This window comes from Mastacembelus armatus, chromosome 3 (genome assembly GCF_900324485.2).
Source record: "Mastacembelus armatus chromosome 3, fMasArm1.2, whole genome shotgun sequence".
In the NCBI taxonomy this organism is placed as follows: Eukaryota; Metazoa; Chordata; class Actinopteri; order Synbranchiformes; family Mastacembelidae; genus Mastacembelus; species Mastacembelus armatus.
Window position 1 is genome coordinate 1,228,311 of NC_046635.1, and position 16,690 is coordinate 1,245,000.

The 16,690-nt window shown below is 40.9% G+C and overlaps 1 protein-coding gene across 2 annotated transcripts in view; it reads left to right on the forward strand.

The window, feature by feature from the left end:
- Positions 1-16,690, forward strand: part of prmt3 (protein arginine methyltransferase 3) — a 49,517-nt gene that overhangs the window by 11,547 nt on the left and 21,280 nt on the right. For both annotated transcript variants that reach the window (XM_026320295.2, XM_026320296.2), the window contains exons 11-12: positions 8,289-8,367; positions 14,217-14,404. In XM_026320295.2, coding sequence (XP_026176080.1) covers positions 8,289-8,367; positions 14,217-14,404 — 267 coding nt within the window. The remainder of the gene's footprint in view (positions 1-8,288; positions 8,368-14,216; positions 14,405-16,690) is intronic.

A 16,690-nucleotide genomic window follows, 5' to 3' on the forward strand; every position in this document is an offset into this window, starting at 1 on the left:
ACCATTTCACCCACAAAAACATAGATTGGGCGACTGGTACGGCCTCTAACAGAGTGGCCAAACTGGGTCAAAGCAAAGGCAGGGATGCACAGGAGGGAATTCTGTAGCTAAGAATAGACTGACATCCAGATATTCTTTTGCGTAGAGAACCAACTTGTGTTGTTCTCCTTCCTCTGGCTGGTAGAAATGATTGACAAAGTTAAAAAGGAAGGGGGCGAAGCTGGAAGACTAGAACTGAAAACCTTCATTTAGCTACAGTCCAGTTACTGTGGGAAGAAAGTCTTGTGTAACAGTCTGACTGTCATCACTGAACAGTATAATTAATCAGAAATTTGTTGAGTTAATAGGCCTACAAATTCATGCTCGGTGGATCAAGAGAGAGAGCCTCGGGCTTATTGTGGTAAAGAAAAGCATCAGTCCTTAAAAAAAAAAAAAAAGAGAAAACAAGCTACGTTCATCTATCATCGTGTGTTATGATTGAAAATGTAGTCTCTGGCTTGGAAAGTATTGAATGGAAGGCATTCAATGAAAAATATTTAGGACTTTGTAAAGGTATTTATTTTGGAGAGACTGTAAACTAATGCGGTGCATAATTTTAAAAAACAGAAACGGAGAACTGAACGACAGCTTAGTGTTTAAAGTGTGTGGGATGTACACTATTAATTTGTTAACATTGCTCAAAAACTCCACAGGGTGTTAATACTATGATGTTCTGACCTGTCCAGGGTGGACCCCTGCCTTTCACCCAAAGAGAGCTGGGATAGGCTCCAGCAGATCCCTGGGACCCTGGTTAGGTCTAAGGGGGTACAGATGATGGATGGATGTAATTTGTATATTTATTAAATATTGACATCTGTTCTGCTCAGTTTTTAGTGGTGCTGTATATTTGACCTTTGGCAATTTGTTTTTATATCAAGTATCATTACAACGAAGCAAAATATATCATAAACAGAGTGTTACTGACTATTCCTACTCTACCAAGTCATGAAGTATTAAATTACTTAACTGACATTTTGTTGTTATGGAGGAGAAGCTAAGGGTTATATCACTGATGTCCAGCTGTCAGAGCTGTTGGACCGAGCAGATAGACAGCAGTTATGGGGCTAATAGATAGAGATGGGTGATGAATGTGGTGTATCTGTGGTGGTGGTGGAGAAGGGGGCAAATGAGTGTCTGTCTGCTGTGCCACTGTTTGAGAGACTGCCTTTAGCAGCACCATTGTCATTTCATAACTCACAACATTGATCGGTCCTCTCTCTCTCTCTCAGCACGGCGAAAAACAAACAGTCCACAGCAGATTACAGACTTGGGCGCTGACAGGAAGTAGGATAGCTGAGTTCCCCAAAAGCAAAATAAAGATTCTCACTCTAAGATTAATCACAGGTGATGGGCCTGCTAGTTTGATCGTGTTTCATGGCACAGACACACAAATATGGACGTAACTGTAGACTGTCAGAGTTGATTTGAGCAAACTTGGTTTCATAATACTAGAAGTGAACAGAACTTTACTTTCACGTTTAGTTTTGTCTGCAATTAGAGTTCGTGTCCACCCAGAATATAACTAACAGCATCGTACTTTCAGTTCTGGGTCTATTTTTGCAGAATATATTTATCAGTGTGGATAACTGTAATTATGATCTCTGTGATCTATATCCTGCTGCTGTTATGAAGTTTAGAGGACAAAAGATGCTTCAGTAGTGTTTTCCAAGTACTGACAGGCACATTGTGAGTTGATGCATAGCAGGCCAGAACATCTTTGTTTTCTAGCTTCACCGTTCAGCTTGTCACCAAACTGAAACTGCTTTGTCTTTGGCACATTCCAGTCTAATGTTGTGGGGCACTATCCTGGCCAACCAGACCCAGTCCTTTCTTAGTGAAAGCCTGTGGGTCTGGACCCCCGGGCATAGAGAGTCTGTTCCTCCGGTTTCAAAAGAGCCGAGCCAGTCACAGCCGTTCATCTGCAATGGGGCGGGATTTATGCCTGACTTTTCGTAACGTTTCTCAAAGCCAGTCCCAAGTCTGCAAATCTTTCTACCTTATCTTTCTATGGCTTTTTGCTGTTTACTCCGCTCACGAATATGCACAGACCTGGTGATAACACTGTGTCTTCTCATGTTCTTACAGCGAAAACCACAACCGTCATTCACTATGCTCTCTACAAAAACGCCATTCGCTGGTGTCGCTGACGCTTTGCTCGCGTCATATCGTTCGTTTCTCTGATCTCAAGCGAAGAAATTCCAGAGTAATAGAAATAGAGTTGGTCTGGCTGGCCAGGCTGGTCAGCAGAATGTTTAATTGTAAGAATATTTTAAATCAAGTTATATCCTGCACAAAAAAGCAAATATTGCATCCTAAAATAGTCCAAATGACATATTATGTTGTATCTGTTACAAACTGTTTTTTTTTTTTTTTATCCTTTTGTTTGCATGGTACGAATTCTTCAGCCTTTCCTTTGTCTTTCGTTAAATGTCTTGAAAAGCAGAGGCACATTTGAAAATAGCCTCCTCTCTGTTTCTGCTGTCCATCGGACCCACAGGTTGTACCAACTTCTCCCAGTGACACAACACTTTTACTGAAAAACCCTAAAATATTAAGGTGGCCAGTATGGGCCCAGACTGTTCACTTGAGGGATAATCAGTGTGGAACAGGCCCTGGTTTTTGTCTTTAATCTGCAATATATTGATCCTGTTGTAGTCTGATATAAGCCAGCTGTGCAAGTGTGAAAATTATCTTTACAGTTCTGTGCCTGATTATATCAAGTTAGACAGTAAATATTGATCATTACTTAAAACAGGATTTAATTGTCCGCTCTGAATGCAGAATCTGTATCTCAGCTCATGTCTTCGATGACCGTGTGTGCAGAGGCGAAGGCCAGTGTCCCTTAAAGTGCTTATGGAAGGATGTGGTAGCTCACCTTGGAGAAACTCTTCCAGAATGTCAAATTGGTCTTCAGCCAAAATGAGTATTCAGTCTTTTACATTAAAATGTGAAGGGGACCTTGAACAAGGAAAGTGTCAAAGAGCTCTGTTTAGCTCATCTGCTGCAGACCGGTTCTTTGAGCCCAGATCTCTCATATTTTACCTTGAGGTGAACGCACTGTGACTACAAAACAGGTATCGCTGGCAGACGCACGCGCACAAACACACAAAGTCCGAATCATTGCTCGCTGTAGAGGTGTGAAGTCAAATTAATGGCAGCCCTTCCTCTTTAGCCTCATTATCAGTGGTGGGAGCCTCACACGCCGAAGAAGAGGGTGGTAGTCATCAGTCATCCCGTCCTTTAGTCTGACTGGCTGTCAGTCACACACGTAAACACACACACAGATACTCAGAGACTTGGATGCAACAAAATAGATTCATGCACACACACACACACACACACACACACACACACACAATGCCACAGGTGCGTCCATGTTCTAATGAGGATTTATTGGCTCTTCTTAATTTGCCAAGACCTTCAAACACTTCAGGAAGTGGCGTTTAGCTAGTTGCCTGTGTATTAAAACTTCTAAGGCATTTGTTGTTATTTGGCAGGCTGTTAGAGGTGCAGTGATTTCCTGTCCATGCGATTTGTAAGTAGGATAATCATTTCATTTTTGAAGGATTTTCACCAAGGCATCCCCAGACGTTTTTCATGTGCACACAGCCCTAAAGTTCTTTTGTTTTCTATGAAAGAAACGTACTAAGCACTAAACAGTAGGTGACACAGGGCAGGCATACTGTAAAGTGAATTCTTAAAACACAAATAATTAAACTACAGAATCATTTTACATGTTTTACACTTGGACTTGGTCCCAAAATTCAGAAATCATTTGGTCATGAAGTGATTTTGGTTTGAAACTGCATGGAGGTTTATTTTAAAACTGCTTAGAAAACATCTAGTATTTCTGTTCTTTCCTCTTTCGTATCACATAATTATATATATTATAATATATTATATACTGTATAATGTCATAAATGGGTGTTTTATGTGACTTTATCTCTCTGATATGGGCAGGCATTTACTACGAGCAGGGAGGTATATAAGGGCCTAGGGTTTAATTCAAAGCAGTAATATATACTGTATGTATGTATTACAGTGCAATTGCTCTCATCTGGTTTAAAGAGCCAGAGGAAAATGACTCCCCCCTGCTGCTACATGCAGAACATGAACCTGACAACCTGCAGTATCCCTCAAATAGAGCTCCTCATAAACCCAAACCCATAATCCTGCATTGCTCAGTTGATATTGCTTTTGTAGAGAGAAATGGTCTTCTTGTTCCCTCGAAATGATTAATTTAATAACGGCCTGTGAATGCTTGGACAGGTACACTGCCAAACACAAGTGTATTAGGGTTTTTATTGTGTGTGTGAATTTCGCAGCTATAACTTTTTATTTCACAAAGGCAAAGGCACACGGCAGCAAAAATAGTTTTATTTTTATGCTGCTGACTAACACTTTGACCTCAAAACCAAATGAGTTTTAACATAAAGGTGCCTTTCCTAAAATCCAGGTAGTAAATTTGTGCATTGTGAAATGATAAGGACATATTTGGTCATGACCTGGAGCTGCTGACGATAGAGGTTCTCTCCTGGTTACATGCAGCTGTAGCCAGCTTAAAGCAAATACACAGTGCGTACAGTCTGCACATTAATGGTTGTGTGCAAGTGAAGACTTGCTGCACAACAGTCCATCGCTCAAATCTGTGGAAATAATTTATGGTAAAACTTCACATCACATTTAAGCGAAACATGCACAGTGTATTAAAACACACTGTCCTGAATGGAAACATGCAGTTTTTTCTTACTTGAAATATAATTACTAGCCCTGGAAGTCTTTGTAGCATCTTCTACCAACGTAAATGTCTGTAGTATTGATTTCAGAACAGTCTTTGCTTCTAGTTACCTTGTGGCTGTTCTTCAAATTACTTTGCTGTTACACTATCTTTCCCTTCCATCTTCCCATTTGCATGGCTTTAATGGAAATTAGGCTGATATTGGAACCTGCACAATGTACACTAACCAAGCGTTGCAGTCTATTACATGGATGTGTGTGTGATGTGTTTATGCTAATTTGGTGTAATCTTATCATAGGCTACTATAGAAAAGGCTTGTAGATGTAGAGGCGCAGCTTTCTGTAATCAGCGAAGCAAAGAAGTACTCCCACAAACACAGACCCAGAAAAAAACACACATTCTTGCGCACACACACACACACACACACACACACACACGCACACACGCACACACGCACAATCTCCTTTATTTTGCCTTGGCCCTCCTGAGACTGGAAGTGATGATGATCTGCAGTAATTGGGGAAGGTGTGTGTTGAGTGCAGGAGAGAGAAGTAGTGGAGGGTGGAGGAAAGTGTAAACTGCTGATGCAGATTTTGTACCAAAACCCCTTTTGGTACCTGTAACTGACAGATAGTCCCAAGGCCTGATGGACGTGGGATCTTTAATTTGTAGCACATCAAGCTTTTGTTTTTCCTACTTCGCCTCTGGCAAGTAAAGACAGGGAAACATTGCAGCAGTAATTATAAAAGTTCTCTGTAGAGTTTATAAAAAAAATACTCCTGCTTAATAGCCTGTTGTGTAAAGGGAAGAACACTGGTAATGCAGTGAAACAACTTCTTAACAAAACTAACACAGCTGTAAAAGTGTAGGCTATTGTGTATATTTATGTTTGTGTGCGTGTGTGTGGTAGCCCACTCGGGAATGTGTTTTATATGCTAATTTAGTTAATGTGTATAAGCTGTTTCAGCCCATTTTCATTAGCTTTTCATTAGTCTCCTTTATAGAAATGCACAGTTACTATACTGCAGAGTGTCGCCTGCTCCAGCTCCCCGACAGTCCTCACGCGCACACACACCTTTTACACTTTTTAACGTCCTAAGTTGTAAAAACCGTAGAAGTGAAAGAGGGTATGCTTTCTTTTTTGTACAGACTGAGCCAATGTAGATGGTACAACTGGAATTTTTAATCAGATGAGCTAAAATCACAAGTGTCGCTGGTTATCGATGCCTTTGTATCATTAAAAGTCCAATGTTGTAGCACCCTCTAGTACGGGGGTGCCCAGCCCTGATCAGGTGTGTTCAGACGATCAGAAACTGGGGGATACCATTTCACTTTGACTTCCCTCACTTCCACCCTCATCTGAGATGGTATCTTCCAGATTCTGATTGGCTGAACAAACCTGGTCCAGGTGATCAGCAGTGGGTAGGGCAGGGATAGTTGACAAACAAGCAGGATTGTGGCCATCGAGGACCAGGATTGGACACCCCTCTTCTAGTATAGTGTAGGTGTGACTGAAAAAACATTTAGACATCCAGCTGGCTGTGGACTGATTGTCCAAACCGAACACTGTTGCAGCCCCAAACTACCACATGCACATCATCCAGTCTTTGAACTGTTAGGGAGGACAGAGCTCCAGGTCTTCTTGCTTCCTAGTGTAATACTAAAGAAGTGGATCTGTGTTTCTGTTTTTGGTAATTAACATTGCAGATGTAGAAATTAGGAGAGTGGGTACGTGGTGCTGAGAGGACATGGAAGGCAGCGGTGGGGGCAGGTAATCCTGCAGCGTTGTTGACGAGAAAAGGTGCGACTCTGCTTTCAGCTTCCTTCTCTCTCTCGTATCCTCTTTCCTTCAAGTGAGGCAGTGTCCCGTGAAATTGGGCTCTAAATTACGAGGCTGGTGTTCTCTAGATGAGTGTTTTTAAAAACGACCCACTTTGCCGCTAAGGACATCGACTGGACCACAGCAGTCAGCAGCAGACAACCGGGTCGTCTGACTTTGGTTCGAGTCCGGTCCACAAGCTTCATAGCTGTCATTGTTATCAGCTCAGGTCTATGACGATTTTAGGGTTAGTTATAAATCAGTTCTGTGTTTTCCTCTCCCTTCTCTCTCCTTTCCAATCAAATGCTCTCTTCATTTGAATAATAAGCTTTTTATTTCAGCAAATTCCTGTTCAGCTGGACACTATGCTATTTCAGTCTTGCCCTCTCCTTTCCCTTTATACACACACACACACACACACACACACACACACACACACACCCACACCCATACACACACACACACACCATCCCTTCATTCTCTCTTTATCTTCTGTCCTGACCCTCACCTCTCGCTGTCTCTTTCTCCATCCACTGCAAAAGGGGAGATAATGGACTTTTAAACATACTGTAACACAACAATAGCTCTTTGTTGTCATATTGATTACTCGAACTGTAATGAGACATTTCAGTTACAATTGAAAATCGCAAAAGAAAGATGACCCAGGTTTTTGTGTCTTGCTCCTTCTGTTAATACTTTCCTGATTAAGGCCAGTCTGCTGAGAAAACGTTTTAGCTTTTATTATTCCAGTGTGAACAAACCATTTAATACATGTCTTTTTGTCGAGCTCTGTCCTTACGTATCATTCTTTGTACTCTTTACTTTAGCTTGTTACAGCTTGGGTTTTATTGTTATAGCTTAGGCCATTGGCTGTACTGGTTGTGCTGGTGTTACACTTACAAGGCATTTCTAGCTAAATAAATCCAGCGGAGCTACAAACCTGAGCAGTGAAGAGGTCAGGCCACCTAAACAAAACTTAATTGGAAGAAAAAAACGAAGGGAAACCGTTTGAAACATCCAGCATTTGTCTTTGTGCCATGTTTGACCTGTGAAAGTTGTGCAAAATAGAGAATAAAATGCACTGTGAGCTCATGACTAAACTAAATTATTATGTGTTAATGTGATTCATTTCAATGTCAATATGTGTATAAAACAGTCAGACGGAAATTGATAGGGACCTAACATCCAAATTGAAAATTTAATATATTAACCTTTTTTTTTTTTTTTTTTTTTTTTTTTTTTAATCCTAAAACATCCAAAAGCACTGATAGGTATTTTTGGTTGGAGAGGTAGAAAAATCCATTTGTCAGCAGTATTTGTCACTCAGGTTAGAGCCAACAAGATGTGGACAAAACTCAATTTCAGCATTAATGGAATAATACCACGGTTAATGTGACGTCTGCTGGAGCAGAACACGAGGTCAGCCAAGGATCAAACCTTTGGTTGCTGGGTGGTAGACCACGTGGGCACATCACTCAATTCACAGTCCCTTTTGATTTATATTTCCACCACAGTGATGCTGAATTAAAAAAGCAATTAAATTGTCCAGTACTTCTCAGAGCTTTCTCTTGTCATGCATTTGAACTGTCAAAGATACATGATGATACTGAATTAAAAGCTTTGGTTGTGTTTTTTGTTCAGTAAACTCTTTCTACGAGAGCTTAGAACAATGTCTATGTCTCCTCTTCCCAGGGTTATTTCCTACTGTTTGAATCCATGTTGGACTCAGTCCTGTATGCCAGAGACCTGTACTTGGCGGACGGCGGCTCAGGTAAGAATCAAAGTGGTACCAATGATAGTTAGATCAGTGTTGGTGATTGTGAGAACAAGGTTTGGACTGATATTATTTTTGGGATATTTTCTGATGAAATACTGGCCTTCAGCTAGTGAGAGGGCCTGGATTAAGATTATAGGTACAGTACTCAGGCAAAACCCACCTTCCACCATTTGGGGGTGTATACTTTTTTTTTTATATATTCATTTATTTTTTGTGTGTGCGCTCCAAAGTCCAACCAGCACGGTGCCAGTTTGTGCCAGTTGGACGTGGTTTTCATTTCGCTTCAATACAAATCCTCATATTCTGCGTGCACTCCCTCAGTCGGCCATGAAAACACAATATCACATTTACAGCAGCATGTTTCATGTGGTTTATAACGGCTTAGTTCAAATGGAAAAGGTACCATGCTGGCTCTGACTGAGGTTTACAACAGTATCTCTGTTACCTGCTGCTGTTTAATTGTCAGCTGACAGACTCAACAACAAACCTGCTGCCTAATATGCAGCCTACACTGTATTTATGAGGTTTTCCCCATCCTTGCTGCAACAAGTTGCAGGCTGGCACAACCAAACGGAGCAGCCCGTCGAAGTCTTTAGGTTGATGAAATTGAGAAGGTCAGCTTTTTAACGGTAGTTCAATATCCCAAAATAGGAACGGTGTCTAATTTATAGCGTTAGCGTTTATAGCTTCTTTTTTTTTTTTTAATTTTGTGCAGCAGATACATTTTTATACCACTGATAGAATTTTCTACAGTCAGTGTGTGTATTCATGTGAAAATCTTTTTGTGTTTTGCTCTAAATAGTTAGGGTGTGTGCTTAGCACCAAGGGGGCAGTCTCAAAAGCCGACACAGCTGTTTTAAGGAAGCCAGGAGTCCAAAGGATGGGAAAGACCTGGAAAAAAATCACACATTAGTTCAGGTCGGGTTCTGGCTGTATCGGTTCGACCTTATATGCTGTTCAGCATCTTATTGTACTCACAGTTATGAGAGTCATGTGAGAAGATACTTAACCATAAAAGATCCGAAGGAAACAATGACATATTTTAAATCAGTGATTTGAGTCAAAACCCCATAGTGTGCTAAGACTATAGCTCGACACATATGGAAAGACCTTTTCTTCTACAGTTTGCCCTTGTCAGCCTCCTGGGCCATCGTGTTCCTGCCACTGACCAAGTTTAATGACTCGGAGCAAACCCAACTAAGGAACCGTAAACACAGAGACTCAAAAACAAAGATGGACGACCAGAACGACAGCATGTATCGAGACGGGTCTGTTAAGTTTGGACAAGTGAAGGTGTGACCTGATTGGAGCAGAAAGTGACAGGTCAGAGGGCACCATACGGTTCACCTTTAACCTCAGTGCTCACAACATGGGCAGCTCTCATTGGACCTACTGCCAGTGTGATATGATGAGAATCTGTGAAGCAGGTGTTTCTGCATTTTAGCATTTTACCTCCTGTCAACAAAAGCACATCCCTTAACTTTTGCATGTGTTAAATGTTGATTCTGGCTATTGTGTCACATTTATCATCTTCTGTTCCTAAGTTTATTTCAGGTTTTGAGTGTGTGTGCATATGTCTGTGCTGAGTTAGTAGTCCAGCCCTGTGGCTCTGCTGCTGTATGTGTGTTTAAGCTACATTAGAAGAGAGTTACAGCAGCTCCCTCATTCTCCCCACTACATTAACCTCCCCTTCATCCTTAAATTTGTCCCTGCATGCCTGGCACAGTACAGCGTCCAGGAAAAGGGATCTGCTTTGTCCCATGCCCCCTCCCACAAAGTCTTTCCCTCTTTCACAACCCACCAATGGGGGGACGGAGGAAGCCATAGGAGGGGGGCATGACAAACGGGCTGTGAGCAGCGAGTCGAGAAGGACGCAGATGTCAAAGCCATGAATCTGGGGACGCCCGTGTACCCCCCCCCTCTCTTTCCCGTTAGTCTTTCTCCCTCTCCATCCACATCACGCCACAGCCCCCCCCCCTCGCCTATTCATCTCTCTGTCTCCATTTCTTTCCCAGTGTGTCTCTCAGACTGGCCTGTCCTGATTTTGCCCAATCAGCAGCTCCCCCTCCTCCCCTCACCTGGTCCTCATAATTACTCGCTCGGTTCAGTAATCAGAGTAAAATGAGGTGACAAATCTGCTGTTTGCGTTGGTACGAGTGTATAATGTGTGTGTGGCCAGTCATAAAGTACAGTGACGCTCACAGGGTCGCAGGCATGCGTCAGCTAATAATGAGAGGCCATGCTTTGCCTGTCGCTGAGCTGTCACCATCCATTCACACGTTCTGTTGTCCAATGCGTTAAAAGTTGAAAATGAGCACTATAATACCTCCCTAGGAAATAAATAGACGAGTTCATATTTTTAAATTAGGGCCAGGTTGGTTAGAGCAGATTCCAGGTCTCTTCTTAATTGTTTTTTCTTTTTTTGTTTCCATCCTTTTCTTTCTTCTTTCTCTAAACATTTTATAAATGTTTTGAAAAGTGCTATTTAAGTGAAAATTGTTAACCCTTAGGTAACAAAAGGTAAAATCATAGCTGTAATTTTAGATACACTGACCATGTTTCAGTGCCCACCCAGTCAAAGGGTCCAGCCTGTGCTGTGGTCTAGAGGGCCCCGATCAGCTTGTTAGCCGTAGCTAAACATAGCATCTGCTAAGGTAATAAAGGGAGCTCATAGTGTTTGTTCAGGTCTCTGCTCTCCAACTAAGCAGCTATTCCAGTGACTGATTTGTCTGTTATAGTCCCAAACTGCTAGTGCTGCTGCTGCTAATTGCTGTTGCTCTGTGCTTATCTGCGTTTATATTATTTGAATGAAGTGAATGTTATGTTGCTGTTGTCAGCTGTTGCTACCTGCTTACTGTTGCTAACAGTTTGTTAGGGCTGCCTGCGCTTTATATACTTTATCCACTGCATTGTTTCTCTGGCCTCACGCTCATATACTGTACCTTATTTCTTTACCTTCATTTTTGACCTAGTTCCTGTCTGCTGGGTTGTTTTTGTATTGCTCGCCAACACCAGACAGTAAAAAAAGGATTTGTTGTTCCTGCTAACTCATTGTTCTTGTTGCTAACTTTATCTGCTACCAGCTAATTGCTTAGCACCTGCAGCTGCTCTAGATACTTTTGCTCTGGCTAAGGGCTTCTGACCAGATTAATGAAGTAAGATCATATGGCAGTGTTGTCATGTGTACTGTATGAGTAGTACTGATAATAATGACCTCTCTATATTCAGGCTGTTTATACTGGAAAGGTTGCATCACATTATGAATCTCCTACTAGAAGTTACACATGCTCAGGTATATTTGCCATAACCTTTAAATACTTGTGTTTTTTGACACTCTTGTTAGGAATATTTCATATCTTGCATAAATACTATTGGAAGCAAGTCGCATCTTAAAACACTAAGTTTGATATATCCTCAGGAGTGTTTTCTAAACTGCAGTTGAGGCCGTAGGCCTGTGTGTTGGTTAATGTTACTGCACAGTAGGGATACAAATGGCTTCAAGCATTTCAGCTCCAGCTTAATCACCAAGCATATTAACCAAACAAAGAAATCTATTCACATGTGGAAATACAATGAGAAGACATTAGCACTTAGGTTTAATGCTCATTTTTAGACATGCATAATGTTCATTCACTACAGTGTTATGTAATTCCCAAGTGACTGACCGACATCTTCCATCTTTGAGGAATAACTCTGTTTTTCTGAGCCCGGTCAGGTCAGCTAAAAAAATATCAGAAGTTTGTTGGACCAAAATATGGTGATTGTGATTTTCAGCCACAGTCATGTTTGTTTTCAAGGTGATACAGACTGTGGCTGTGTCCGAATGTCCACCCTAGTCCCTAAACCCTCAATCACTATATAATGCAGCACTAAGGAGTCCATATAGTCGCTAATCATGACGTAGCACGGGCCGCCAGCGAATGTTGACGTCATCTGGGGGGCTTCCCCTTTCAAACTCAAATTATTTACAAATTATTTTTATTATTTTAATAATTTAGTGGTGAAAATTAATGTATCTCTTAAAAGGTGTAACGTAACCATCTGTTCATAATTTTAAGCGACAATCTGTTATATCAACCTCTGCCATTTTTTCATCCACGCAATGCATGACGGTCTATTCTGCCCGTCTAGTGACCATCGCTGCATTTTCACAATGCATTATGGGAAATTTTGAGGGAACTACTCTTGAGTTACTAGCAATTCGGACACCACTACAAAATGGCGTACTCACTATATATAGGGCCCTATATATATATATATATATATATATATATATATATATATATATTGACTGTAAAACCATGTGTTTAACTGCTCTGGTCCTCAGCACAGGCTTCAAAGGTTCACAAGTTTTTCAATTCAAAGTAATAAATTTGAGTTAAGCTCAGTCACATCAGTTTTTGTTGTTTTTTTCCCCCCATCATTATTTACCTCAACCTTTCCAGTTATCTGTGTTGGTGGTAAATGAGAGAGAGAGAGAGCTCAAACCAAGTGCAAGCAGAATGATGTTCTGTGCAACTTTCATTAACACACCTACCTGAGGTAATAAAGGTGATAATGTATCGAAGGATGTGGTCGCTGGAAGAAGAAAATGGGGCTGCCATTTTTTCCCTCTTCTGTCGTAATGTAATTTGTACAGCAGAGAAAGCTGACTCATTTAACTTGAGGTGCATAGTATTCCTGCCATGACCGTCCCATTGAAAATGTCCTCTGGTGTTTTTCAGTTTTCAGTGATCACAGTCTCTGGAGGGGGGAAAAACTGTGGTGCATATGTTTATCACTGTTACAGTTATCATGTTTGAATACATGTGAAGCAACAAGTTCATTAAAATGTGGAAAAGCCTTTTCACATACTCTTAGTCTAACATTAGTGTGTTTCGTTTCAACTGTGCAGGGCCTTAGTACGTAATGCAAGCTCCTAGTTTTTTCCAGTTTAGTGCTGAAGAACTTGAGTCCAAAGTTCTGGTCTCAGATGTATTCAAATGTCAGTAGCAGTAGTAGTAGAAGTAGTAGTAGTAGTAGCAGTAGCAGTAGTAGCAGTAGCGGTAGTGGCTAGTATATTAGCCCTCTGCCACTGGAATGAGCTACTGAAATAACCACATATTGTAATGTATGAGATGTTGGAGCAATGAAAGTATGAAAGTAGGACAAAATGATCATTGTGTGCACGTGTGATGGATACGGTCATTACAGCAGCCTGATGAAATTGATGCAAAGCTCCACGCCCACAAGATGTTAAGGCGTTCTGATTAAAGTTGTTGTATGGTTTTCAAGCCATTAAATTTGTTGACATTAAGCACGTCTCAGGACTGGGTCCCTTTCCTCTAGTTATGATTAATGATCTTTATTTCTTCAATATTTTTGGGCACTTACTGCTTTTAATACACAGTGGCCCACAAACAGGAAACAGAGGGGAGGGAGACCTGTGACAAATGCAGTGTACATACGTACTTTATGTGCAGTAGGCTATAGGTAATGCAGGGTGTCGAGCTTCGGGTAGTCTTACAAGTGAGAAAACTGAAACTTTATTTTGAGATGCAGTGACAGATAATTTTCTATATTACTGCCCATTATAATCATGGGAGGGTCTTTGCTCCGTGCTCTAAATGGCCCTGATTCTTGTCTGTGAGCTCACTGACTGGGCGATGACCTTATACCACTTCTCAGTTGATGCTATGACCAGTTTTGGACTGGTCCTGGACTGGTCATTGCCATTTCACACTGGGACTTGAGGCTGACTGTAAAATAACTGCAATAGAAATACTCCTGTACTCCTTACACAGACTACAGCTGCTACTGTCTTGGACTGGACTGTTACCTTTCTTGCTCTCATTTCTCCTCAGTCTATCCAGACCTGTGTAACATCAGCCTGGCAGCGGTGGGAGACGCACAAAAGCACCAAGACCGCATTGCATTCTGGGATGACGTGTACGGCTTCAACATGGCGTGCATGAAAAAGGCTGTGGTGCCTGAGGCTGTGGTGGAAGTGGTGAAAGCAGACGTCGTCATCTCTGAGCCTACAGTCGTACAGGTGAACATTATTCATGTGACAAAAACAAACAAACAAAGAAGCCAAAACAGTTTTTCTGAGGAATATATTCTGTCTGTAGCATTTCATATGTTACTGGTTGTTTCTGCTAGATGTAGTTCTGGGGTAAGAAATGAGAAAGAAAGAAATGTTGCTAAGCTATTAGGTGTTTTACAGACTTTTACTGTATAGTTTTCCCTCTTTAGGCATTTAAAATATATTCATGTGAAACCAGGGAGGACAAAAGGTGTGTAGTGTTGTCTTCAAATTTACGACACACCTTTTGTCCTCCCGTTCTGTGTTTTTTTATTCTGCTTATAAAGCATGAGGTATAAAATGACCACCAAGGTTTTAGTTTCACCTTTTTAGTGAACTTGTTTCCAACATATTAACACATACTTTACACTTATAGTAGGGAACCATCCATGTCATTGTAGTTAATTATATAGAAGAAAACCAAAGTTATCACATATTAACTTTGGAAAATGGGTCAAATTTACCCAAAGACAAAAGGGAGAGTTGAAATTTAATAACATGATATTTTGTATTGCAGCAAGTTAAGTATTATCTCACAGGTAAAACTTAAACCTTACCCTTTAAAGTCCACAGTACACCTGGCTTTGCATCAGCACTTGTTGCTCTGAGATTATATACAGATGTCATTGCTGTACAATATGAATCTTCAATAGAAACATAATCCAGGTTATTAAGTTTTTGATTGAATCATTGATTTGATTGGCACTCTGGATGATACTAACCTGTCCATATTGATAACACCTACTAGATGTGTGTATTGACAAACCAATATGCCATCCAGAAACATACGCACTAACCCCAGACAGGAGCAATAGAGTTTGCTGGGCAGAGGCTGTTGGTGTATAGACAGAGAATGAGAGCAGGAATCAGTTGAGTGTGTGTGTGTGTGTGTGTGTGTGTGTGTGTGTGTGTGTGTGTGTGTGTGTGTGTGTGTGTGTGTGTGTGTGTGTGTGGTGATGCTGTAGTGCTGGGTGATTGATCTGTCTAATCCTTGTTTAAGTTCCTTTTAAGGAAACTTCATTACTCTCAGCCCCCTGTGGGTAGAGCTGTTCTCACTGAGCTGATGGGGGAGAACACACATTACACAGAGATAAAACAAACACACACACACACACACACACACAGTCTCACATCTAAGAACACAGACACCTCCTCTTCAGAATCTCTGTGGAGAACCGCAGGAATGTTTTACCATCTCGTCTCCAGTGTTTCGTCACTGGTTGGCCTGTTTGCTAAGTAGCGTGTTCTCCACCCATCTACGGATGTGATGAATGAGGGGAGAACTTGATATAATGGAATTTGAATCCTCTAATCAATAGTTTCTCCCCTCCAGTGACAAATGGACAGCCCCTCTGCCTAAATTACACAGACTCTCATCTATTGCCTCCTGTTGATACGATCCAATAACATTCCATTAAGGCTGGCCGCTATTCCGTAAAATTGAGAGCCCTTTCACAGAATTATGAATTCCTGCTAAACAAATTATTTTTTTTCTCAGAACAGATAAGGATGTTCAACTTCAGGAAGGTTTCACTCTTAATAGGTTTTAGCTGCATATAAAGATGCCCCGTATATTATCTTTCATATCCAGAATAATATAATAACCATTTTAGAAAGACATTATGGTATTTAGTTTGCTGCTGTAAACGGTCTGTGTAATGAGTGATCCACTTTCAACCCTGTCAGTCATTATACGTCGTTTTTCTGTCAGAGTGGTTGGCATGCTGATGTCAATGGGCCTTTTCACCTATAAGCAAATCTCCTCAGTGCCGTATTTATTCTGCCAACAGTACTAAGGCTGTGTCCATCGTTGCTACCTAATACACTATATTTTATTTGTCATCAGAGCTGGAGATTATGGCACTGAAATGAAAACATGATCACTTACAAATTCTGTCATTTTGGGTAGAGTTTAGCAGCTGTGGTGCTATACGTCATATTAACAACTGCAACTATGAAACTCTGCATTACTTACACTGCAAAAACCGCTTCTAATTACCGTATTTTCTGGACTATAAGTCGCTTTTAGGCAAAACAGAAATCTGTGTATAAGTCACATTTCTAATTATATTAATTATCAAATAAATTAGCCTATTAAACCTTAGGCTAGTCATAACAAGTGGAAGTGAATTATGAAATTCATTCATCCATGTAAAGTAACATTAAACTCCACCATTATCAGAGTTAAAGTTAGTTTAGAGTGACATTAGCATTTTTACTTTTTGAGTGATACAATATTATCTCCAGTTGAGT